We start from the raw sequence: 24,714 nt of genomic DNA on the forward strand, positions 1-24,714 counted from the left end.
CAGCACTACTTTGGGTATACCTCTTCTTTTTCTCTGGCTAGAAATATCAAAGTTCAGTCTTTAGTATTCTACTGTTTTATACCATAGCCCAAATTTGTATCAAACAAACTGTAAGAAAGAAATTTGTTGGATCCTGTTTAAGGAAGGGAGTGATGATATAGAAAAAAAAAATGGCAGAGGAGGGAAGATTTCCTTGCCCACAGATTAATGTTATGCAGAGAAGTTTTAGGCATCTGTTCTTACTAAATTCTGGTTCTTTAGGAAAGATCTAATAATTTCCACTGGCCCTCTTGCCACGATCTCCATGCTTCTTTTGAAGTTTACTTTCCACGCATGTTCACCTCTCTCTCTTTTCACTGGGGACCTGAGCAGTTGGCTGTCTTGCTCACCATGTGCTTTTGTCCAGCTTGTAGCCAGACATTTCTCATTCAGGAGCTCCTCCTTACTTCCTGTTAGGGTTTTAGTATAATATTTGTTTGTACCCTATCTTTTTGATAATGTTTTATTCTGTTTGCCTCCTTTAATTTAATTACTTGTAGTCAGGAGCGAAATCGAGTCAGAGCTTGAAGTGAGAGCGCTGTTATGATCTCAGGAGGAGGCAGCAATATCACTTCTTCCTGGAGATAACCTGGCAGAAGCCTAGAGGTGCTGATTCATATTCAGGCAGGATGTGACTGATAGTTGCTCCTGGCAGAGTGCCTCAGAGTGATTTTGTGTACCTGTGGATACAATGGAACAGGATGCTGGATGTGATGAGGTTTAGTGTTACCCTGTTGGTAGTGAAAATAAGTGAGTTAATAGTATCACATAGCCAGTGCAAGACCACAGCTGTTCAATAAGCCTTCTATCCAGTCCCGCAAAAAATCCAGGAAAGGAAGAGCTACTGCTTTGCAGGGAGCAGTAGATTTGCTGTTTCTCTCCTCAGTGTGAGGTAGCCACTGCTGAGTGAGTGCCAGCTGGCATTCTGAATGCAGCTGTTTGCTTAATACAGTGGCAATGTGATCATATTCAATGATAGAAAATGGCTGGGTAGCCTGACCTTTCACTCGGAGCACTGAGGTAAGGTGCACGACATATTCATCACAAAGAATAAATAATTCTCTTATTCATTCTAATGTTCTGCATGTTTGGCTCAACATCAGAACATCTTTCAGTATGCTGGCCTATAATAAAAATGCCCCAATTAAAATTTAACACTTCAAAATACAGGAAAATTAATGGTTTCTTTCCTCCCTCCCCCTAGGTGCTCATTAACAATATTTGCTATACCTGACATTTTTCTTCTCATAGGCCTTTTCCAAGAACACTTCTGTAGCAGCCCATCTGTTTTATTTTGTTGATTAACAGCTAGTGTGTGTTGTGCCGTGGTCAGTTAGAAAGGGTTCATCTTGGCAGGAGGGGAAGAAATTGCCTGATTTTGTTGCCTTGCCCTGGGTGCTGCGATCAGAGTCACAGAGGACACTTATCCAAATTTCTAGTGTTTACAATAGGACAGGCAGAGAAAGGGGGGACAATCTTTACTGAAACCACGGTGTAAGCAGAGATTGGTAGGATCTTTGGAAAAACAAATACTGAACAGAGTTTTCAGAGATGATAAAGGCTTTTCTTAGGGACTAGGTGACAACTGTTGCAACCCAGACAATTACTTCGATTTGCTGAGAACAAGATTCAAAGGAAATGATGAATTGTGTAAATGGGAAAGGGGAGATGCTAATGAATGCTTATTTTATCTCATCCAGCTGTTGTAGTTTTCAGTATTTCAGAAGTTACCCTGTCTTTAGAAAACACCTAGTTCTAGTCTTTTGATAACAACTTCTCTAAGGTGTGCAAACTGATCCCTGTTGAATTCTGAGTCCCATTCCAAATATCTGTTCCTTTAACTCCAAATTTTTGAGCCCTTCAGTTGTTCAATACCTGAAAATATTTATTTCAGGCTAGAAGAGGAGGAATGATTTGCCGGCGGCGTGGACATTATAGTAGGGCTTTGTTGTTTTGTGCAGGTTTTTCTACATTTTTTCTGTAGTTGATGAATTTCCTTTGCTCAAAAGGGATCAGTGGGTAGTTGGAAAACTTTTTTTGTAGGGAGATCTGCATTATAAAGGATGAAGGTATTTTACATTTTCAAATGCATTCACACAGTACCTTTAATGATTTCTGTTGGCATAATCGTGGCAGCATCGCTGTAATCTAATTCCTTATTGCTTTAATAATTCTGTCTTCAGATTCACACTTCTCTAATCAATGGACGGCCTAGTGCTGATGATCCTTCACGTGCTTTACTGGAGTTCACCTCTGCTCGTTTTATTCGCCTGAGATTTCAGAGGATACGGACACTAAATGCCGATTTAATGATGTTCGCACACAAAGATCCCAATGAAATTGATCCCATTGTTACAAGGAGGGTAAGTTCTGGCAAGACAGTAGAAATGCATGTGTAGAAGTTCTCTTAGAAATGCTGTACTTACCTATGCTTGGCATAGGAAATCTTGGAAGATGATGAGTAGCTGTTTGTTATCTGTCAAAGTCCTGGTCATAAGTAGCAGAGTCCCTCCTCTTCACAACATTTTGTTGTCTTCTCTATAGCAAAAGTCACAGTTTTACATTTTCTGCTTAATGGTGTTATTAACATACAGAACATGTTTATTAACATAAGCATAGAGCTCCTTTTAGTGTAAATATTCTGATATGGGTAATTGGCAAATGGCTTCTCTTAGATAATGTCCTTTTGCCTCCTCTGCTGTTCAATCCTTTGCTGCCTTTAACATTCCTTGAACACTTTCTTTGAGTGTTATTTCTAGTAATGGTACTATTAGTCACAGTAATGCCTGAATACAACACTTTTAGCATTGTTATATGACTGTTGATAACAGTAAAATTTTAGATCCTATTTTAGCTTAAAAGAATAGATGCAGCACTCAAACTCACACTATACCCATCTTCTCCACTGTTACTTGTGCGTGCACAACCCTGACCTCTGTTTTTCCACAATCCATACTTTCTTCCTATGCCATATCTCTCTGTCTACCTGCTGCTCAAATGCTGCATGTTATTTTTGTTGTTGCTGTTGTTTTCTCTGACTTTTCTGAGGCATTCTTAAAAGCTGTTGTACAGGATGCATACCTTTCCACATTTTTCCTTTCTGCTCACTTCCTTTTTCTGTTAATCTTATTTTTCTTTTGGAGAATTAAGTACCACTATAGTAAGTCCTCATATAAAGGAGGATTACTGCTATTCTTGGCTTTAATTATTTTCATTTATCAACAGTGGATAGCTGTAAAGAAGAAAATTTGCTTCTTCTGTTCCACTTTTCTAGTTTTCATTCCTGCCTCCAAATATATAGGGTGCTGGCTATTTCTGAAAGTTTGGAATTTGGCATTCTGTTTTGTACTGTAAACCTAGAAATGCTTCCAGTTGAGAACAGTTATTGCACACCTCACTAATCATGGAAATCACGTTTACATGAGAGTACACATTTAATAATCTGATTCTAGGTGAGCAGAATCACAAAAATGGATCTAGTTAAGATTCCAGTTCACATATTAAACATTACCATATACTCATTAAAACCTAGTGCAGAATGATCCATAGATTTCTCAAACCAAGAAAGAAAAAGTGCTTCTTTATGGCAAGTCTCCATGAGGCCTTTTAGAGACATTTTCAAAGGAACAAGGATCAATTGAAACTTGCCATCCTTTTCTGGCTTTTCCTATAGAATACAGTAGACAAGCCACTATTCCACAAAATAGGAAACAAAAGGTAGCCATAAATGATACCTTTTCTGTATAGTAAAATGTTAATCATGAGTTATGTGAATTTCTGCTTTGTTTGATATATTTGTTAATGATCTGAAAAAGAGGTTGAACAGAGGAAAGCAAAATTTGAAAATAACATATGTTTGTTTTGATTGCAAATTGTTAAGATGTTACTGGACCCTCACCAAAACAGATGAAAGTGGACAAGATGGCATACAAGACTCACTTTACAAAGATGTGATAATATATGATTATAAATGCCTTTCCGTCCTCCTTCCTTGTTAGGGGTATTAATCTCCACCAAAGAAAATCAGAAAGTCGAATGTAAGAGCAACAGGTCAAACGTTATTTAAATTTTAGTAAAGAAAAATCTTCCATAGTCATTCAGAAGGCCAGTAATGAAAAGCAGTTCTTTTCACAGCCCAGAGAATGCTCAAATATTACTCAGCTAAGGTAAACAAAGGTGTTCTTGTCTGAGCTTTTATTCTCGCCTTTCTCTCCTCCCCATCATCATGCCTCTTCCTTTTCATGTCTTCTGAAGGGAGAAAATTCTACAGCATTTGACTTTTCATTATCCAGTGTGCATATAGCCTTTTCCTGTGCTTATATTTGGTGTGTGCTGTGTATAAATTGACATGGCTCTTGTGACTTCAAACAAATGGAACTGTGCCAATTTATACCCTTTCATTCACTAAGCCTGAATCTGTTGATCAAGACATAGCTTGGATTACACTGTATACTATATTTGTGATAGATCAAAAAAGAAATAGAAGAGGACTTGACAGTTTTGTCAACAGAAATGAATTCTGTATTTTGGCACCTGCATTTCACAATCCACTTAGCAATTCAATTTCTGTTTTGTCTTACAGTATTACTATTCTATAAAAGATATCTCGGTTGGTGGCATGTGCATATGTTCAGGCCATGCAAAGGCTTGTCCACTTGATCCAGTGACCAATGTATGTATTTTTGTTTTCTTGCTTTTTTTTTTCTTTTTTTTTTTTCTTTAATGTGCCTTGTTCATAAGGTGGAACACGAGAAAAAATCTTAATATTCCTCAGAGTTCTGTTAATTTATGTCTCTCTTTCACCTACAAGAACAGCAGTGCTAGGATGTAATAGTGCTGGCAACCAGAAGAATAAACATTCATGCAATGTCAGCAGAGGCTTTCTCTGAAATGAAAAAATAGGTTTCAGATAATTCAGACCGTATTCAAAGTTTCCTAGGAAAAACAGAAATTTGGGTAATGTTATGTAGCTGTGGAGGCGAGCACTAAGAGTCAGTTTTTATTATCCTTTTTTGGTATTAATCAAGGTGTTTCCTAAATAGCCTTCAAGTATTAATTGATACTTGCAAACAAATGATGGCTCTAGAATGGTGCATTTACTATGCGTGAAATATTAATTGAGTGATCAATCAGCTAGTCTAGAAAATCATGAACCATTTATAATTTATTCCATACATGTAGCTTTCTTTTTACACCATTAATAGACTTATAGCCAATATAATTGAAATACAGAAATATAATTTGTTATTGATGGTCCAAATCTATACATATGCATGCACACATCATCGCTAATACAGAATTTGCAATCTACTAATATTACTGATGTGCCACACTGTGGGATCTCTTCATATGCTATTCACTCAAGTAGAAGTTTTGTACTATACAACAAAAAAATCTTTTTTGATTGATGACATTATCCAATTGCATAGGAACTGATTTTAAAAAAATGAAAGAAATCTTACAAAGAATACGTTTACAGTTCTAAGCAATTTCTGTGGATCCTTGTAAAAATTTTACAAATTCCTTGCTTTAATTCTTCGAGGCCTTTTCTGTAATGATTTACATAGCAAGTGATGTACTGTTGTTTCAGACAGTCTTAGTTATCAAACATCGGCATTGTTTCATTGCCATGTGTTAGAACTGGGCCTACCTCAGAAAATAAATGCTATGAGATGAAGGTAGACTTCAGTTCAGGTAGTTTGGCTACTAGATAAAAACACATTTTGACAAGTGCGGTGTTCTGTTTTGCAGGTGACAAATATATGTTGTCTAACTAGTATAAAAATACAATAAGTGAAACGACTGAAGCCTTAGGAGATTTGGAGTATTTGGTTTAGCTCTCCAGGGATACTCTTTAGACTGAGCCATACTAAAACAGGGGGGCTTTGGCTTGTAAAACATTGTGACTCTAATTGTTATCACAATTAATCTTTCCTCTACCAGTGAAAAGAATAAACTTGCTTGAATTTACTGCCTTGCTGTTCTGAAGCACTCCTTAACTTGACCGTGTTTTGTAAAATTCATGCTTTGTGTGGTAAGCCATAGAAATTTCTCCAGGTTAGCTTGCTGCATCGACCTTGAGTGGGCTCACAAGGACCACAGAGAATCCCCTCTAGTGAAAGACTATTGGGAAGGCAATTAGTGTTCTTAATTTCCCCAACCTACATTTTCTTTCTTTCCCATGCTTCTTCTGTGGCTCAGAGAATTTATGTGTGCCTACAGCAATATTTTCATGCTGGGACTAAGGCAATCCTCTGAGGAACCAAAATGCCACTAAAAGGGTGGTGGTCCTGCTCTCATCTCCTGTTAGTTTAAAAACTCCTCCTGCTTCCCTCACATACAATTTAGTTGTGCAGTTAGAAGGTTACAAGATGAGTTGACTCCTCCAGTAAAAAAGATAAAGCGAAAAGAAAAGATGACTATTTTTATGGGATCAGCCAACAGAATTGATTTCACCCTGCAGCTGTAGATTGCTGCATCTAAGGGAAGGGTAGCAATGGGCTCACCCCTTCTAGCATAAGCTAGCTATCAGGTCAGTTTTCCTGTAATGTGAAGCTGTATCTGAGGGCTATTAGCACTTTGGCTTATTTGCTGTGTTGGTGAACTTTCATTCTTCCCTACTCCTTGCTTCAGTCAGTTGGAAGTAGATTCTCCTATGTTCTTAGATTCTCCTAAGATTCTGTGGCCAAATTCTTCCGTCCCATGGCTGCTTTCTTAAAATTGAACTATTAAGGTTAAACACACACTTCTGTCTCTCACTAGGTGGACGCAGGATACATAAATGAGTAAAAATGAGTAAACAGGAATTACAGAGTATAGTCATTCTTATTGCTAATGTTTTCATAATTTGCATTGGAATGCAGATTATGTACATGGGCAGATTCTTCAAATCATCACATTTTGTAAATATTTGTTTTTCTTTTAAATTAGAAATCCATCTGTCAGTGTGAGCACAACACGTGTGGAGAGACATGTGATCGGTGTTGTCCTGGTTTCAATCAGAAACCTTGGCATGCTGGGACTTTCCTGGTTAAGCATGAATGTGAACGTAAGTTGAAAGCAGGACAGAAGAGGATTACTGTAGCTGCTGGTGAAAACTGAAATTGAGTCCTAAATGATTTTGCGATTTATTTTTTTTTCTTACCACATTTGTTTATGAATCAGTTCTTGTTTGCTTATTTAGGCTGTCTGACTCAAAAAAGTCAATAGAAAACTTACGTGTAGAATTGTAGTTTTATTGAACTCAGAATATTTCAGTGTAACATGCTGTTTTTGGTGTAGTATGTTTAAAAAAGTTTGTTTTGACTTCCTTTTTTAATGGTTATTTTTATGTTGCTTTTGTTTTGATAAAATAACAGGACTGAATTCTGATACAAATATATATATTTTTTTACTTTTTTGTTATATTAAACTTTAACAGCATGATTTTTTGTGTGTGTGTGTAAACAGGCACTTTTATATAGTTTAATGTGCAGCCTAAATGAAACAAAATATTTTACATGATCAAAATGGGATTTGAGTTTCTTATATTCTTAGTGAAAAAAAAAAAAGAAAAAAAAAATACAGATGTATCCAGTTTTCCAGCATGCAATGAAAACATACCTTGAAATATCACCATCCCTACAGCGTGGGAATTTCATTTTCAGATTTACTGTAGTAAGGATAGTTATAATTGAATGTTAACACCTTACTTCCAAAGGTCATATATCACTTATACGTCCAAACATAATAAAATATAGGGCTTCATTAGATGTGTTTATTCTTTTCTGCAGCTATATTCTTACCAGGAGTGGTTAAAAATTAATTAAATATAAAGAAGATATCCCCATATTAAAAGTAGTAAGTGCATATTTGTGTCCTGAAAAGTCTGTTTGCAGAGGTCTTTTTTTCAGTGGAGACTGTCTGCACTGGAATGCACTCTGGAATCAAACCAGAATCTATTTATTTTCATGTTTCATTTTTAAGGGACATTTATTGTGCCCTGTTAAACCCTTAGTGAATTGTTGTACTTTCGTGATGGAAACAGTTCCACGGGATCTGGTTCAAATGTCAGGAGAATGACTCCCTACAATGCTGATGAGCTTTGAATTTCTCTTTATATGGAAATTAAAAATTGAATTTTCACAGCAACAGATTATACGATTAACTCTCCCACATGTGGACCTACAGTTTAAGAGCTCAGATCTGAACTTCCCAAATAGTTTTAAAACTAGGTATCTCTTTTGTTCTGACCCAGTTCTTATATGCGTATGTGAAAAACAAGTGCTTTTAGAATACCTTTTAGCTTTCAAGGAAATTATTTTAATTTAATGCACAATTCTGCTATTTTTCTTATGGTTCCTCTTGTGTTTTAAATTTCCTGTTTCATGAGCCGTATGCATGTGCTACCAAAAGGTTTCTGGACTATCAATTTAAACAGAAGAAAATAAAACAGAAAGAACCTAATTAGACTATACATGTCCACTTCCATACTATCTGAGACAAAATATCAAGAAAAAAATTCAATCCACAGAACTCCAGGCTGCATTTGTTACTAGACTTTTTGTAGCTGAAGTAGGGAATTAACGCTTGAATGTGTTATCTGTTGTATTGTACACACTACAAATGACAGAATGTTGAAAGATTGTTTTTAATACATTAGTAACAGCCAGAAAATCTTTGCTAATACAGTTCTTTCTCTTTTAGCATGCAACTGTCATGGGAAGACTGAGGAATGTTACTATGATCAGAATGTGGCAGACAAAAATCAGAGTTTGAATGTTCATGGAGAATACATTGGGGGTGGAGTGTGTGTTAATTGTACAAGCCACACTGATGGCATAAACTGTGAAACCTGCGTTGACGGTTACTTCAGACCTAAAGGGGTAAATGCATGTTCTGTTGTCACTTCACTATAATTCTTTGTGTTCAAGCCATCACATCAGCTTGGAGAGTTAAGTTATTAAAAAGAGATGACATAGTTTGGACTGCCATTTTATGTAGGTTAACTTCTAATTCTGACAGTGTAGTAGTTGCTTTTCACAGCTGGAAATCTGTAAAGTTAATGTTCACAGAAATACGAAACTGAATTGTGTTGATATGAAGGAATGTACTTGAGGTCGGGGCCTCCAGCTAATATTTCAGTTTAAATTAAAGGAGGATGTGGTCTTGTAAACAGAACTTTTGCCTCAGTAATGAATTCCAAGATGTATTATCAAAGATCAAAGAAATATTGTGATATATGATATTGGAGAAAGAGGGTCTATACATTTTATTTTTTAAATGTAATAAATAACCACTGCAATTCTATAGTGTCCCATGAATGCCTTTCATTTTTAGTGCAATAGATTTTTTTATTTTTTTTTTTTGTATTTCAGCATATAAGGCTGTATTTTCATCTAAAATGAAGCTGTCAGAAGATGCACATTATGTTAAGTCGTACTGCCAATATGGGCTATGCCTGTGCTTTAAATAGCTACGCTATTAGTATGTGCTTAAATTCCTGATATTTTGTCTGTGTAGTTTCAGTTGAGTAAATCATGGCCTTAGTCTGATTGCTTTTCAGTCCTCAAACACAGAAAACATCAGCAAATCACAATAATTACATTCTTCCAGATACACTGGTTTTTTAGCCTTAGAGCTTGTAGAAGAGGAGTGCTGATCTCTTCAACAACAGGGAACTTGATTTTTTCATCTGAATCAGGTTACCATCCAACTAATAGGGATTATATCTCTATATTTGTAAAATGTATGTAGAGTATATAGATATAAATAGTTTATGCAGGACTTCTAGTTTATATCCCCAGTGTTGTATTAGACTAAGTTTTTTTGTTTGTTTGTTTGTTTGTTTTTTTTGTCTGAGATAACCTTTTCAAGAATGAAAGGAAATTGTTCCATTGTCTAGTGTTCACTTTTCCTCACTTATCCTTTTTGTTCAGTTACTAACTAAATTCAGTTAGTTATTTGAAGGACATTGACCAGAAAAACTGAACTGTTTACCAATGTTACTTTAGGTAGTGACTGTTTAAAATCTACTTGATTACAATTATTGCTTTTAATGATACAAGGGTCCATTATTATCAATTTACCTGTTCACTCCTTTTAGTTGAAAACCCAATTATATCGAAATTACTTACATGTTTCTAACAGATGTCTAAAATGGAACATTAATGTCTAGACTGCATGAGCTGAGTTAGGCAACCATCCATTTTTGTTATAGTACAAACTTTAAAGGTAAGACTTTGTTTAGTAATATCTCTGTTTTTATAGGTATTGCCAGATAGCCCAGATCCATGCCAGCCGTGTTCCTGTGATCCAAATGGGTCTTTACATGAAAACTGTGTCAAAGATGAGAAACATGCAGAAGGAGGTAAGATCCCTAAAAGATAATGATATAAACCTGGTCATAATAATGATATAAATCAGCAGTGGTCAAAGAAAAGCTGAATTTTATTTGTCTTTCCCTGTGCTATCTCTTAAAGAAAAATTAAAAAATCACAGGAGATATTTTTTAAGTTTACTCATGCAAACAATGATCCACCGGCATACTTAGGATAATTTTCTTTAGATTTTATATTCCCAAATTTTCCGAGGCTTCCTTCATATTCATGGCTTGTAAACATGAGTACATTTGGGAGAGTTTTTTCCATGGAATATTAGAGAATTTTGGCTTTAAAGAGCTTTATTCTTTTACAGCAGAGATTAAAGCTAGTACAATCATAATCTCTTCATCTCTTTTCTTTGCCATACATATTTGCATTTGAAACCTAGAAAAAATCTGCCTGAAAGGTGTCATATTTATGTGCCATCTATATTATTTATGTGGGATTACAAGCTCTTTACCATAACCCTGAAAAAAGCTATCTACAAATAGATAATAATTTTCTTTCTTGTGCTTTGGAAACAATGGATTGCAGTACGGTTCTGGTCCTTTTGCTGACCAGCCTCTGAAAATATTGTAGGAAGACAACAAAACTGAAGGTCAGTTCTTAAGAGGTGTTTTTACTGGGCTAATTACATTAATATCTGTTGAAGAGATATAGTAGCAATCTTTTTCTTGAAATAGAGATCAATGAAAACTATACTATAACAACTACATACTGACTATATCAGTTCATAGAACTAAAGTTTCTAGATACAATGATGCTGCCTGATTACTGTCACAGTGGTATATTGTGCAAGGGTGACCATGACAAGCTGCCAGTTGCCCATGTAGCTGCTCTGTTACTCCCCCTCCTCAAGAGGATGGGGTCAAAAATAAGACGAAAAATCTCATGTGTCAAGATAAAGACAGGAAGATCGCTTACCAATTACTGTCACAGACTTGACTTGGGGAAAATTAATTTTATTTATTACCAATTTTAATAGGTTTGGGTAGTGAGGAACAAAGATAAAAAATATAACAGCTCCACGTCCCAGGCTCACCCACACTCCTTCATTCCCAGCTCCTCTGCCTCCTTTTAGTGAGTCTTTAGTAAGTGTTCCCCGAGCTGTCCACCCATGGCTGCTGGGCCTGGCCATGCCCGGCAGTGGGGCTGTTGGAGTGGGCTGGGACTGGCTGTGTCTGGCATGGGGCAGCACCAGCCCCACCTCACAGAGGCGCTGCAGCCCCCCCACTCCCAAAGCCTTGCCGCCTGCACCCCATACAGTTTGTCACACAGATCGATAGGAAAGACTGTGGAAGCAGATGAGAGATGCATCCCAAAGGTAGAAAAGCACAGCAAGACCATGTGATGTCTCTGTCAAACCTGTGGGAGAGAGTGGAGAGGTTACAGATGTCAGGCTTTACACAACAAAGAAAACTCTTATACTGTTAAATAGGACAACTTTTATTCAAACATTTTCCACTACAGACATTCAGTGCTTTTGTAAAATACTGAGACTACGATTTTGAAATGGAAGGAGGATTAATTCAAAGAAATGCAGTGTCCCACCTGTGTGTTAAACAAGCCTGTCTGGTCTCTGGGTTCCTGTCTGTTACCGCTACAGCCTTTCTTTTCACACCTTCAGTCCTGACCACGGTAAGGGTCATTCTGCAGGGGCCTGACAGCTGAAAAACAGTTAATAGACAGGCATTCAGCCTGTCATTTAATGAGAATAGGGAAGCAAAAAGATAATGATGCTTTTCCATCTTGTTTGGTTGTCAGTAACAGTGTCATTAGGAGCTTTCATAATGTCTTATTCTGGCCTCTGAGCAATGAACAGATCTAAACCCCCCTCATAGTTTCTTTGTACATCTGCTTACACTTTCTAAATCTGACTGGCTTGCTGATGGGTGGTACTACCAAATTCCAAGCAAGATCCATGCAAATTTATTACATTCAGCACATCTTACCCAGAATTTTGTGGTACTCTACTTTAACTCCTTATTTCATGTATCTCTTTTTGCCTTTTCAATCGTCTCGTCTTGTTGCTGGCAAATTCTTCTCTTGCCTCTTGCTTTTCCTAGATGTCTCTAGGAAGGGAATCAAGCTCCTGTTTGGACCCCTTCTTTCCTTTCTAGCTTTTTCTCTATTGTTTTCACCCATCTAATCTAAAGATAGTTAACTGTGTCTTTCTAATAAATCAAGGAATGTTTCATGCCATCATCTTGAAGGTAACATATCCAGAATTTGATTCTCTACCTCTAATTTTCCTCCTTTCACCTTTATTAGCAAGCAGCCAGTCCTGGTCATCTAGTTCCAGGCATTCAAACAAGTTTCGTATCTCAGCAGTTTTTCCAATCTCGAGTATCAGCGAGTTATTATTATTATTATTTTTTTTTTTCAAAATTAAAACTCTCGTCTTTTTTCAATCCTGACTGTAACGAAGTTCTCCTGATCTTCCTGACACTCAGTTCATTTGGCTAAAAATGGTTAGGGGCCTGTTGCTTTTAAGCACGTTAGAGTATTCTCTAATACTAACAAATTTATGCGCAATACCCTGATAAAATTCTTTTTACTCTGTATACTCCTCACCCTCGGCCACAGTTGGGTTTGAAGCACCAGGGAGCCTTTATAAAAGAAAGGCTGGAAAGCATAATCCGTCTGAGGAAATCTATCTATTCAGCTATGAACCAGAATGAATACACACTGGGCTGGTTGAATACATCTCAGAGTTTGCTGGCTGGTTGTTTAAGGAGAAACTGTTTGCTTGGTGTAAGATGGAAATATATTTCTTACAAGTTTGGTAAGCAACCCAGTCTGGAACATTAAAATGCCTAAACTAAAATGGAAATATTGTAATCATCAGGGATATAAAGTCGTTGTGAACAGTTCTCAATGAAAATAAAGATGAAAGCTGCACATTCTCTACGTGTTTCAATACTATAGGTACGTAACAATTAAAATGGAGCTCTGTAACAAGTACCATACATAGATGAAATGCAACAAGAGGATTTGAAAGGCTACATCTGTAGTCATCATCAGGTTTGGGTAGATAAGAGAAGGGCATAAAGGAATCACTTTATAATTGACCAAGCATTGTTTCTGGAGAAAAAGAAATATTTCTATATTTTAAGCATCTATAATTTCCATTTTGCTTAGCTTAATATAACTTTGTTCTCACATATTTTACCAATCATTCTAAAATTAAAGATTATTATTCTAAATTGTATTGTATATTTTTGGTTTTGAGTCCCGAAGAATGCTTTTCAAATGTTCTTTCATAGCAACATTATACGGTATTTTCATGAGTAATGTGGAAAAATGTTAGAGCCAGAAACAATGAGTCAGTGGTATGTTTACAAATTATGGTATTGATAAAATAAACTGATGAAAACATTGCCAGGTTTTGTAACTGACAGGCAAGAATGCACTGAATTTTAAAACAAACTTGTCCACCCATGTTCAGTCCATCATAATAATAGGTAAAATTGACCACTGCTGACGCTGTCATCACTTGCAGTTGTCCATTCAAAAGTGCAGATGGAGTCTATACATTCTGAACTACTCTAGACTCCAGTAATTAGGCTTTCTCAGTAAATCAATACTCTTGTTTTAAGATGTAGTGGCTGTATTTTAACAAATAGCTATTTTAATTGTCTTTTAAGTACCTGTAAGATCTGTGAAGTTTGGAAACTTGCAGATTTCCATAATTTAGATGCTATCATGCACTGAAGTTTTTCCCTGCTACCTCTTTATGTATAATATAATCCCAATGATTGGTCTTTATTTTTGCTGAAAAACTTTCTCAGACATTGTAAGATAAATAAGGTTCAGACATTTTGATCTTTATTCAGCCTCCATAGTGCTTTGCTTCGCAAGCAGTCCCACTGACTTCCATGAGATTATTTCTGGAGTATGTACGCTGTGGAACAGGGCTGAGAATGCCAAGGCCAGACTTTGGATTGCAAGTTTTTTCAAGGATCTGATGCATGCTTTTGCATGAATTTATTTTTGTATAGACTGGTAGGCTGTGAGGAAACTGATTGATAAAGCTTGTATTTCAAGATGACTCATCCTCTAGGATGAACTTTTAAAGCCTCTGTACACAGAAAATGATAATATTCCAGTAGAAAACAGAGAAGAACAGCTTCAACAAATAAAACCCTATTCAAACAAGGCCTATGAAGAAAAAAGACCTAAAGCATAAGATGTACTTCTACTGAAATGTTAGTTCTTTACAACAACAACCACAAAAGAAAGACCTGAAACACCTGCCCTAAATCAGAATGTAATTACCCTGTCGACATAATGAGCACTACAGAGGCTTGGTAAAAGATAAACAGGGAGACACTGACAGGAATTTGCATGCTACGTAGAAATGAGTGCCTAGATCCTGCCAGCATGATAGTGTTGTAAATTAAAGAAGGCACTGAGCCAAATAAGAAATATGGACTTAGCATGTCACGTAAGAGCTAGAAGAATATGTGATTGCTAGTAGTCTCCACAGTTTCCTCTCTCTCTCTGTTGTGGCATGTGAAGTCTCTTAATAGACGGATATCAACTATAGGTACATACTGCATAAGAAAGGGGGCTGGTGACAATGGAGTTTCCAATCCTGGTCTCTCTGCCAGTTGCAGAGAAAGAAAAGAGAAGAAAGGAAGGTTCTTGATGGGGCACTGAAAAAAAAGTGACTAGATGAGAGGGTCACTCAGAAATTTGGAAAGCAGCTGGGCCATAGGCATCAAAACCCACGGAGCACATGGCTTAGTAAATAACAGACTTCATGTACTGAAGTTCCATATATAATTAGTATAGATCAAGAAGGTGACAGTTAATATGATGCACTACAGGAGATCAAAGAGGTGACAATTAGAGAAGACAGACTGAATTTTATCACTGTACAGATTAACAAATAATATAATTTTAAACTCCTATAGGTGACAGCTTCTTCAAAAATCTAGTTAGAGAAACTGTAAAAAGAGAACCAACTCTGTATTTATGCATGAGTTTTAAAACTTGGTTCTTGAAGAGCCTTCAAATTCAACATTCTTGGAGGAGTGAAAAGGCTTCCCTAAAGAACAAATTAATTAAAACAAGGAATCTTTTAGAAAGAAAATCAAAATAAACAATCCAAAGAATCTTAGCCTTAGCCTTACCCTGGCAAGCCTGCCTATTAGACACTCAGAGAAGACGCATTCTTCTAATTCTAAATGATTCAAGCGACATAACTAAGCTAGAAAAAAATATATCTATTTAAATGCTAAAAAGAATCTCCCTGAACAAAAATAAAATAAAAATTATCCAACAGGATAATAGTAAAGGACGTAAATTGTGACAAATTCTGTAAGGTCATGCACTTAGTCACACGTTAAAATATTAGGAATAATTTGCTAAATGCTTAAATGTTGCTAAGAAGTACTTCAGATAAATTGGAATCTAAAAGACTGCTAGACACTGAAATTCAGTAGTAGTTAAATATGATTAAGGTATAATCAATTTATAACTGGAGATCTCAAGAAAGAAAAGGACATAGATGAATTCTTTGTATCAGTGAATAGAAGAGCTCAGGGAACTTCCCACTTGAGCATCTTTGTTCATGGGGACAAGTTGGAAGAAATGTCTCAGAAGTGTCAGTTTTAGAGCAAGCTGATAAATGAATAATAATAAAAATTCATCAGGCATATATGATATTTATCCATGGCTTCGGGGCATAATTAAAAATGAAGTTGCTGAAGCATTATATATAGTTTATAGTACTTTCTAAAATCCAAGTTAATATTATATAAATATGAACTGTTTATCTAGTTACTAAAAGAAAGGTGGAGGGTTCCAGGAAACTAAAATTCAGAGGTCTGGTTTCTGTATCAAACAAATCAGTAGAACTAAAATAAAGGATTTATATGATTAACGACCTGTGGCTAAAATGGGCTAAACTCCAGAGCAGTGTTTTTTTTTTTTTTTTTTTTTCTGTAGAAGACAGTGTGCCTTATTAGTCTGTTTGAAGGAGTCAATGAACATGGGACCTAAGTCTATTTTGATTAATACTGGATTTTGATGTTCAAAAAGTTTTCACAAAGACCTTCACCAAAGACTGTGATAGAAGGTGTAATAGAATGAGGAAGAGAGGTTCTGTCATGGATGAGTACTTGGTTAAGAAAATAAATGGACCATTTTCACAGTGATGATCAATATGAAGTGCTGAGAATATTCATATTTAACCTGGAAAAGGGATGAGTAGGAAGGTGACAAAGTTTGCAAGTACAAAATCTTTTAGCACAGAAAAATGAAAGAACTGCAAAATATTCAGAAAGATCTCAAGATAGTCAGTGGATGGGCAATAAAATAACTGATAAAATTCTGTAGCAATTAAATGAAAAGCAGAACAGAGAAAAAAAATAGTTCTACTTATACATTGATTGTAGTGATTTCTGAATTAGGCATTAGCAGTTGCAAAACAGCTCTTAACAATTACCTTGGACTGTGCCCTGGATGTATCATCTCAGTGCTGACTTAGCAGTAGTAGGAGATCAACACAGCCTTAGGAAACAACTGATGTTTTAAAAAGAAAACTGAAAAAATTGCCATATGATTTATAAGTCCACACTATATCCTGCCTTTCCCTTAAATAATTTATTAGAACTGGAAATGGTGCAGGGAAGGACAGTAGGGATTTTCAGCTATACAAAGCAGTTTCTTTGTAAAGAGATATTATATAGGCTTAGCAGTTTTTGGCATATGAAATAAAATTGTCATGTGGGATATGGTAAAGATACATTGATATCACAGATTACATGGAGAATGAGTAGGGAATGGTTACTTGCTGTTTTCTGTTATATGACATTTAAAGGGCAATAAATACAGATTTAGCATACATCAGTGTTTTATTTCACACTACACATGGCTAAATGCACAAGTTACTGCTAGAGAGCTTTATGGATTCTGGAAGTAAAAACATATTCAAAGTCAATTAGGCAATTTAATAGAAGAGAAGTTTTTCCAGGGATTGTTAGATGCAAGAGTTTAGGGATAAGTTTCAGCTTAAAAGATCTCTAATATTGAGATTTCTGGAAGCTCAGAGTTCAAATAACTATGCACTTTTTCTGTTCTTATTTGCTTTATTCTGGCTGCTCTCAGACAGGATAATGAGTTAAGTAAATATATGGTTGATCAGTGTCAACGCCTTTATGTTATACCTATGGAAGATGTTGCTTTGAGCACTCTAACACATATATTTGATAACAATAATGATAAATTAAATGTGTCTCATGCATTTTCCCTCTTCCTGTAGATATGTTGCCTGGTTTCTGTCACTGCAAGATCGGCTTTGCAGGAGAACACTGCGATAGATGTGCCTTGGGTTATGTAGGATATCCTGACTGCCAGCCCTGCAACTGCTCACTGAAAGGCAGTATGAATGTTGACCCTTGTGTAGGTCTCTGCATCTGTAAGGTATGAATGTTTAATTCTTCTGAGCTATAAGAAGATATTAATGATACTGAAAGACTGCAATCACTGGTGTTCTATCATACAGTGGTGTTCCACTATCCTACCTAGCTATGTTAATGTCTGTGGCAGTCACTTCTCACAGAACACTTGTTCTTGGTCCCGTGAAGTCTTAGATTGTCCTGTGTACTCTTAGTACTCTCTGTAATTAAAATAGGTATCTAGTAGCGTGCTGCCTGTCATATAAGTCTGCAAGAAAGGGACACTTAAGAAGCTTGTGAATTATTTGTTTTCAGCTATCGCTCCTCACTACTCAGAAATGGTATGTTTAAAGTATTGTGGGCTCTAAAGCTAATCTGTAATATGATCTCAAAAAAGAAAATCCATTGAACTGATGGTGTATTAAGACAACAAAAAAGTTGCATTTTAAGTGTTGTCGTTAGGGATTTAATCCTCTCTTCTTGCTAAGTTCCATACTAAGGGCATTCTTTCTTGCCTTGGGATGGTTGCTTAGAAATCTCTAGAATATTTAGGTTTTGTTTGTTTGTTTTTTAAATCATCCTTTCTATACAATGAATTTCTTAATTTATGGAAAGGTTTAAGAGTGGTTTTCTCTGTGTTCCTTTACTCACCTCCAGCAAATTATATACTGATATTATATCAAAAGAAAACACTTCTAAAAACACATGCATCTACTTCTTACAAAATACTGTGATACAAGTAAAGCTTTAGAAATGGTGGTCTGTAAGTCATTGTTTAGTAAGTCAGCACGCATATGCCCAAAGGACAATTTACTGTGCAGTGGGTCAGTTTTTGTGTGTCATACTTGTGGGAGCTTCCTTCCAGCTTTTAAGTAACAGAATTAGACAGAAATGTGAATTTAAAAATACTTACATTATGTCCCTAAGTACAAAAATGTACAAGAAATACTTCACTCCTTCAGCTCATGCTGCATACACTCATTAAGCTCTGGTGTGACAGCTGAATAGCACTGAAATCTAATCAGAGAATTAACCTTACCCTCACTTTATGTAACAGTCACATGCTTTCTGTCAAAAATAAAATCTAGCCATATCAGAGTTCTAATTTCTTGGCTATCAAGTCTATAAGATCAGAGTTTATTATATTCTGACTTGAAAGAGTGGTGAAGATGTCATATGCTAAATACAAGATAACTACTGCTGAATGGTTCTTACTATTATGACATTATTTTTGTAATACCAAACAAACAGGGAATAGAGATACTGTTCCTATCCCAGGGAGTCCACGCTTCTGGTGACCTCCTTCCTGGTCATCCTTTGTCTCCTTTCCATTCCTCTAACCCTTTTTAAGTGCATATGGGGGAAAAATGATACCCACTGCAGATAGCTGAGGTACTGATACATACCCATTTATTTTCACTAGCAATCTTCAAATTCAAATCAAAGCAGATTATGGTCAAAGGGACCCTGAAATCACCAGATTAGATATGCTCCATAAGAAGAATAAAGTGGGATGTCTGGACAAGTTAAGAGCAGGTCTGAGGAAAAATGCTTCCCTTCTTTTAATCACGTCTTTCAATTACATACAATGAGCTCTGAAATTTACTAAAGACAGTTTTCTTGTTAAGGAAATTGACTGCTGAAAAAGCTCTTAGGATGAGCACCAAAATGTTACCAAGTGGTCACGAGGTTGTTATCTTTGCCACATTAACCAGAGGAAACTGAAGTCTAAAAAGGTGAGGCACAGGTAGAAATGCCTGCTTTACACTGATTGAGGCAGAAAGCTTCCTGAAGGTGTATGGTCAAAGTCTCATTTCTGTTAATTTAAAACTGGACTTAACAAAGTATTAAGATACAAATTAGTCTGTAGAAAGATTGCTTCTTTGGCTGAAGGGTAGGTTAGATATCTTTTCCAACTTTGAGTTTTATGTGTCTATTATTCAGCAAATTTGCTATCTACTCAAAAGAATTATGCAGGTTTTACGCACTGAAAAGCTGTCCTACTCTGCTTGTGACTGCAGAGTAGGACAGATTTTCATTTAAACAAAAACTTTTGCTTTGCAACTCTCTCTCTTTATTTATTTATTTATTTATTTATTTATTTATTTATTTTCACCTTCCCAATGCGTACACACCAAGCACTTCAGCAAGGTCTGAAACTTTTAGGACCAGAGTTCTTGATTGTTGTTTCTAGAATTGTGTAAGAGCATTTGTATGCCCACAAGCTCCCAGATGTTATCCCACGGTTACTTTTCACATGAAGCATGAATAGCTGGGTGATTTTATCATACCTATGACAATAATATGCATTGATTAACCCTAAGATTGTTGGTGAAAATGTAACAAATACCATCATTGAAATTAATGAGGCGTCAAAGGTAAAAGTTACTTACTGACGGCCTTGAGTTGTACTAAAAAGATTTTTGGTTTGTTGAACAGACTGTATATGATATTGAAAGGAAGAATAGAAACAACACAGCGATAGAGATAGAGCAAAGATATTTTGTTATATGCGTTTTTAATGTGTAAGTAGTGGTGAAAACCTATTTATATTTTTGTTTGATCTCCTTCTTTGTCTTTACCCTTTCCCCATTATTGACCTTCTTAATCCATCTTTCTCCCCATAGCTTTGCCTTATCTTCTCCATCTTTGCTACATCTTAGCCAGAAGGCTATCAAATGGCTTTTGATGAACTTATTTCTGAGCAGTATATTTCAAGCAAGCTTAGACTACACAGTGTGGGCAGGATTTTCATAATGTTTTCGTTCTCTGTTGACTTGGAGCCCATAGTTTTGTCCTGTGTGCATACTGTAGAGCACTATTTCCAGGATTAGATAAACTGTATATAACACTTTTGAAAAGGAGAGAATTTTCTGGCCTTTCTTGGCAAAAAAATATAAATATATATATATATTGAATTTCTAAGCACATGCCATAGCACGAACCTTTTGCAACATACTTCTAGCTAGCTTTATCTTCGTGTATAGGACAAGCTGATTAACTGGGCAAGGTAGCAGGACTTTCTTCATGTTAGCTTTCTAGGAAAAAGTGTAATTGCTAAATGCTAAGTTTAGAATATTTCATGTACGTTTAGTGCCTGCTTTCCACATGGAAGAGTTTGCAGATCTGGCTGTTTGGCTGGCAAACATATGTGGTTATGAAAGGAGAAAATGCAGCCCTTTTCACACTTGGATTTAGCCTGGATTCAGCTCTAAGCAATAGACCACTGAAAAACGGATATGTTGAATGACTTCTACAACTAATACTGTGTACCTGTAGTTTGTGTCGATTGTGAATGCTGATTTTATAAGCCATATGTACAAACTAAGGTTGGCATGTGTCCCATACTTTCTTCCCTTTTCACTCCTTTAAGCATGCAAGAGATAAACTTTATTATTCCCTGAAATCAAGTGCATGTATTCATGCAGAAGAAGAATTAAAAATCTTACAGTGTCCAAATTCTGTGTTCTGTTATTTATGTGCAGGTGTAGTAACTTATTGTATAAAGGATATAGTTCTAATATTTACAAATAAGAACAGTGTTTCCTATAAATGTCTTTTTAGTCCTGCATCAAAGCAAAAAAGAGTATAAAGCTGGTTATCTCAGGTTCTCATCTGTGACAACTAAAGTAAGTAATATATTCTAATGTGCATTTTCAGGAACATGTTGAAGGAGAAAACTGTGATCGTTGCAAACCAGGTTTCTTCAATCTGCAGCAAAATAATCCCAAGGCTGTGAGGAATGTTTCTGCTCTGGGAAAACAAATGTCTGCACAGACTCTCACTTCACCTACAGAAGTGTAAGAAAAATCCTACCATATCAGTATATGCCGTTGGTTTTGTGTTTTTGTATATTCTCACTGTCCATTGTCAACAGAGTGCATCTTACTATAAAATCATGTGCGTTTTTTTGTGCCCCATACATCTTGTCATTTATCAAAAAGAAAAGGCTTATAAATTATATTTGCTTCATTGTGAAAAAATTCTGGAAGAAGTGCAGTTGAATAGTGAAAATTTCAAAATAAGTTATAAATGTCACAAATGAAGCCATGTGCATAAACACAGTCCAGGCGTATGCAAACATAATCAGTACTTAGTTAAATGCAATATATACATAGGGCGACCACTTTTACAGGTCATTATTAGATTTCTAGACCTGAAATAATTAAGAATTTTGAAACATCAGATGTACAACAAACAGCTTACGTAAGGAGAAGGGATGCCCTACTGGGGGCATTTTGAGTGAACTTCTTTTGCATACTGCATCCCTAGGAAAATATGTGGAAGTGAGAAGAACCTACTGTTCTTATTTGTACTGTAGAAAAATGTCTCTAGCATGCAAATATACTGTAAACTTTATATTAGTTCTCAAAGCTTAGACACTGATTCTACTATAATGGTTGTATGCTACATATTCATGTCCGTAGATCTAGTTTGGGAAATATGTTCCAGGTCTGGTAGCTCCCGGTCTCAGCGGCATTGTATGCTGGAAATCTGAGTAAAATCATGTGCCTGGTGTGCTCATTTACATGCCAGCATCTGGAAAAAATTCCAGCCCACAGCTGAGCTATTTTATTGTTCTGGTTGTATCCAGGCTCCGGAAGCCATTCTTGTATGAACAGTATGCACTTCCCTGCTGATTCAAAAACTTAAGTTCTGGTGCTTTCAGCTTTGTTTTGGCTTTCTGAAAAAGTGTATATTTAAACTTGAAAGTTTTAGGGCTTTATAATAAAAAATTCTTATGAATTAAGTAGTCTACTACAATCAGAAAATGAGCATCCATTTGTCACCTCATCTTCTGTGACTGATATTATTTATTTTAAACTTGTACAATATTCAGAGGAATTATGCATAAGATTGTAAGATAGAATTTCCTCCTCTCTCTGGATGATGCAAAACAGTGAAAGCAAATACTTGCATACAATACATACTTCAGACAAACTGCTCGGGAGTTATAACTCCCAATTGCAAACAATAAGGTAATTTTTTATTGTTATTACCCTTATAATTCCTTAGCTTTTGAACTGCTATTAATCATATAAAACAGTCAATTTTTTAAAAATGGAAGAATGAGAGGATTTGACTATTGAAATGACTGATGTCTTGATTCTGACTGTAATGTGTTTTGTTTTGTTTTATTTTCTGTCATCATAGATAGAAGACATGAATGGTTGGTATCTAGCTGGCTTACCAGGTCTCATCAGAGTTACTCCCAAACAAAAGAATAGTGGTGGACGTCAGCAGCTCAGCATCAGCAACGTGGCTGCACATAAAGTACTGCCACAGACATATTACTGGAGTGCACCCAGTTCTTATTTGGGCAACAAAGTAAGTGCAGATGGTGCTTGCCTAAATGCTAATTTGATTTATTGAGAGAGAAAAGAAGTAAGGCTTTGAAGGGAATTGATGGAAGATTAAGTTAGATAGCTATTTGACCAGCAAAAGTGCAAGTAGATAGGAATGAGGCATATGGAGTGTCCTTGTGAGGCAACAAATATATGCAGAGAAAATTAACTAAGTATCTTTGACCTTGAGCCCTTTTTTGGCTTCTGCTGTCGGGTATTAGAGTAGTCTGTATAGTCTGCAGCATTGTTTTTTGAATGAATTAGCTGGTGTGCAGTTCAGCTTGTCCTTGTCCTGTTCTCTTCCCACCTTGTCCTCAGCTTTGAAAACCCATTCCCTCATCTGCTTTTCATAGATGCAAGTTGTGTATCAGATGTTGTGGGGGTGTGTTACAAAACTTTAATGTTTGGCAAGAAGCTTGTGTGGGGAGCTGTCTGCCCTAGAACTTGGAAAATGCTGTTGTGAGCTCTATGCCAGTTCAAATGCATATAATTATCCAAGTCTACACGCGTGTATGTGTGCACATACACACATATTCATGCCTTGCAGGTTTAAGGCAAATATTTGCTTTCTAAAGTCTTGGGTGCCTTTGTGGTCTGCCTTCTGGGCTTCTCACCATTAAGACTTCTTTCGTAGATCATACCTTCAGGCAAATCTCTCTCTCTCTCTCTCCTCTCTCTCTTTTTTTTTTTTTTTTTTTTGGCCGGAGTGTAAAACTGAGGACTGAACTAGTCCTAAACATTAAGAAAGCTAAACAGCTTTCCATTTTCCATAATCCCAATTATGATAAAATGTTATCTGAAATGCTAACCCTAACACATGAGCATATTTTCCACTGTAATCTCTTAGAGCTTGTCAACTTCTTATTTATTTATTTTCTTCCTGCTGGCTGAAAATCAACATGACAGAAGGTAAGTGAGCATGTGGAAACTAAATAGCATTATTCCAAAGAATTGGGCATCCTGTTCATGGCTATAAATTGTTAAAGATAGCCAGGCTCATTTAGTTGGACAAGGGAGAGTTTTTTCTACAGTTTTCCATACCTGGTGAACTTACCCTGTGATATGAATTGATACTTTTACAGACAGAATTTCATCCTGCTTCTATTCAGAGAGCAAAATAATAATAAGAATGTGCACAAATCATTTGAATGTGGAAGCTATTTTTTCAGTGTAATTTGGAGGTCCTTTGTGGTTACTGTCAGACATCTCTGTATGAATGAAACAATTTGCCTTAATAACTGAGCTATATAAATTTTTGATACTACAGTAATACTGAAAGCACTCACAAATTACCACAGTACATCTTAACTGTCATGTTGCATCATGTAAATTATAGTCATAATGACATGCTTAGCCCATATGATTTATGCTATGGGGATGGAATATTGCAAGTCCTTATTTGTAAACTCAATAAAATATTTCTCTGAACAGCTGAAACCAAATAAAACCAAACAGCTGAAACTGGATAAAAACACCCTTTCCTCAGACTGATTGCTAGCTGTGTGGTAGTATAATAATTGGTATCTCAGAGCAGCCAATCATCGTAAGGTTTTTTTTTTTTTT

At 36.1% G+C, this 24,714-nt stretch overlaps 1 protein-coding gene across 1 annotated transcript in view; it reads left to right on the forward strand.

Moving 5' to 3' along the window:
• The window catches only part of LAMA2 (laminin subunit alpha 2), a 381,555-nt gene that overhangs the window by 139,953 nt on the left and 216,888 nt on the right, over nucleotides 1-24,714 (forward strand). The window contains 9 exon segments of the mRNA XM_040551823.1: nucleotides 2,223-2,402; nucleotides 4,622-4,711; nucleotides 6,970-7,087; nucleotides 8,725-8,903; nucleotides 10,288-10,387; nucleotides 17,671-17,831; nucleotides 21,467-21,530; nucleotides 21,533-21,606; nucleotides 22,961-23,134. Coding sequence (XP_040407757.1) covers nucleotides 2,223-2,402; nucleotides 4,622-4,711; nucleotides 6,970-7,087; nucleotides 8,725-8,903; nucleotides 10,288-10,387; nucleotides 17,671-17,831; nucleotides 21,467-21,530; nucleotides 21,533-21,606; nucleotides 22,961-23,134 — 1,140 coding nt within the window.

The sequence above is a fragment of the Cygnus olor genome, chromosome 3, assembly GCF_009769625.2.
Source record: "Cygnus olor isolate bCygOlo1 chromosome 3, bCygOlo1.pri.v2, whole genome shotgun sequence".
Taxonomy (NCBI): Eukaryota; Metazoa; Chordata; class Aves; order Anseriformes; family Anatidae; genus Cygnus; species Cygnus olor.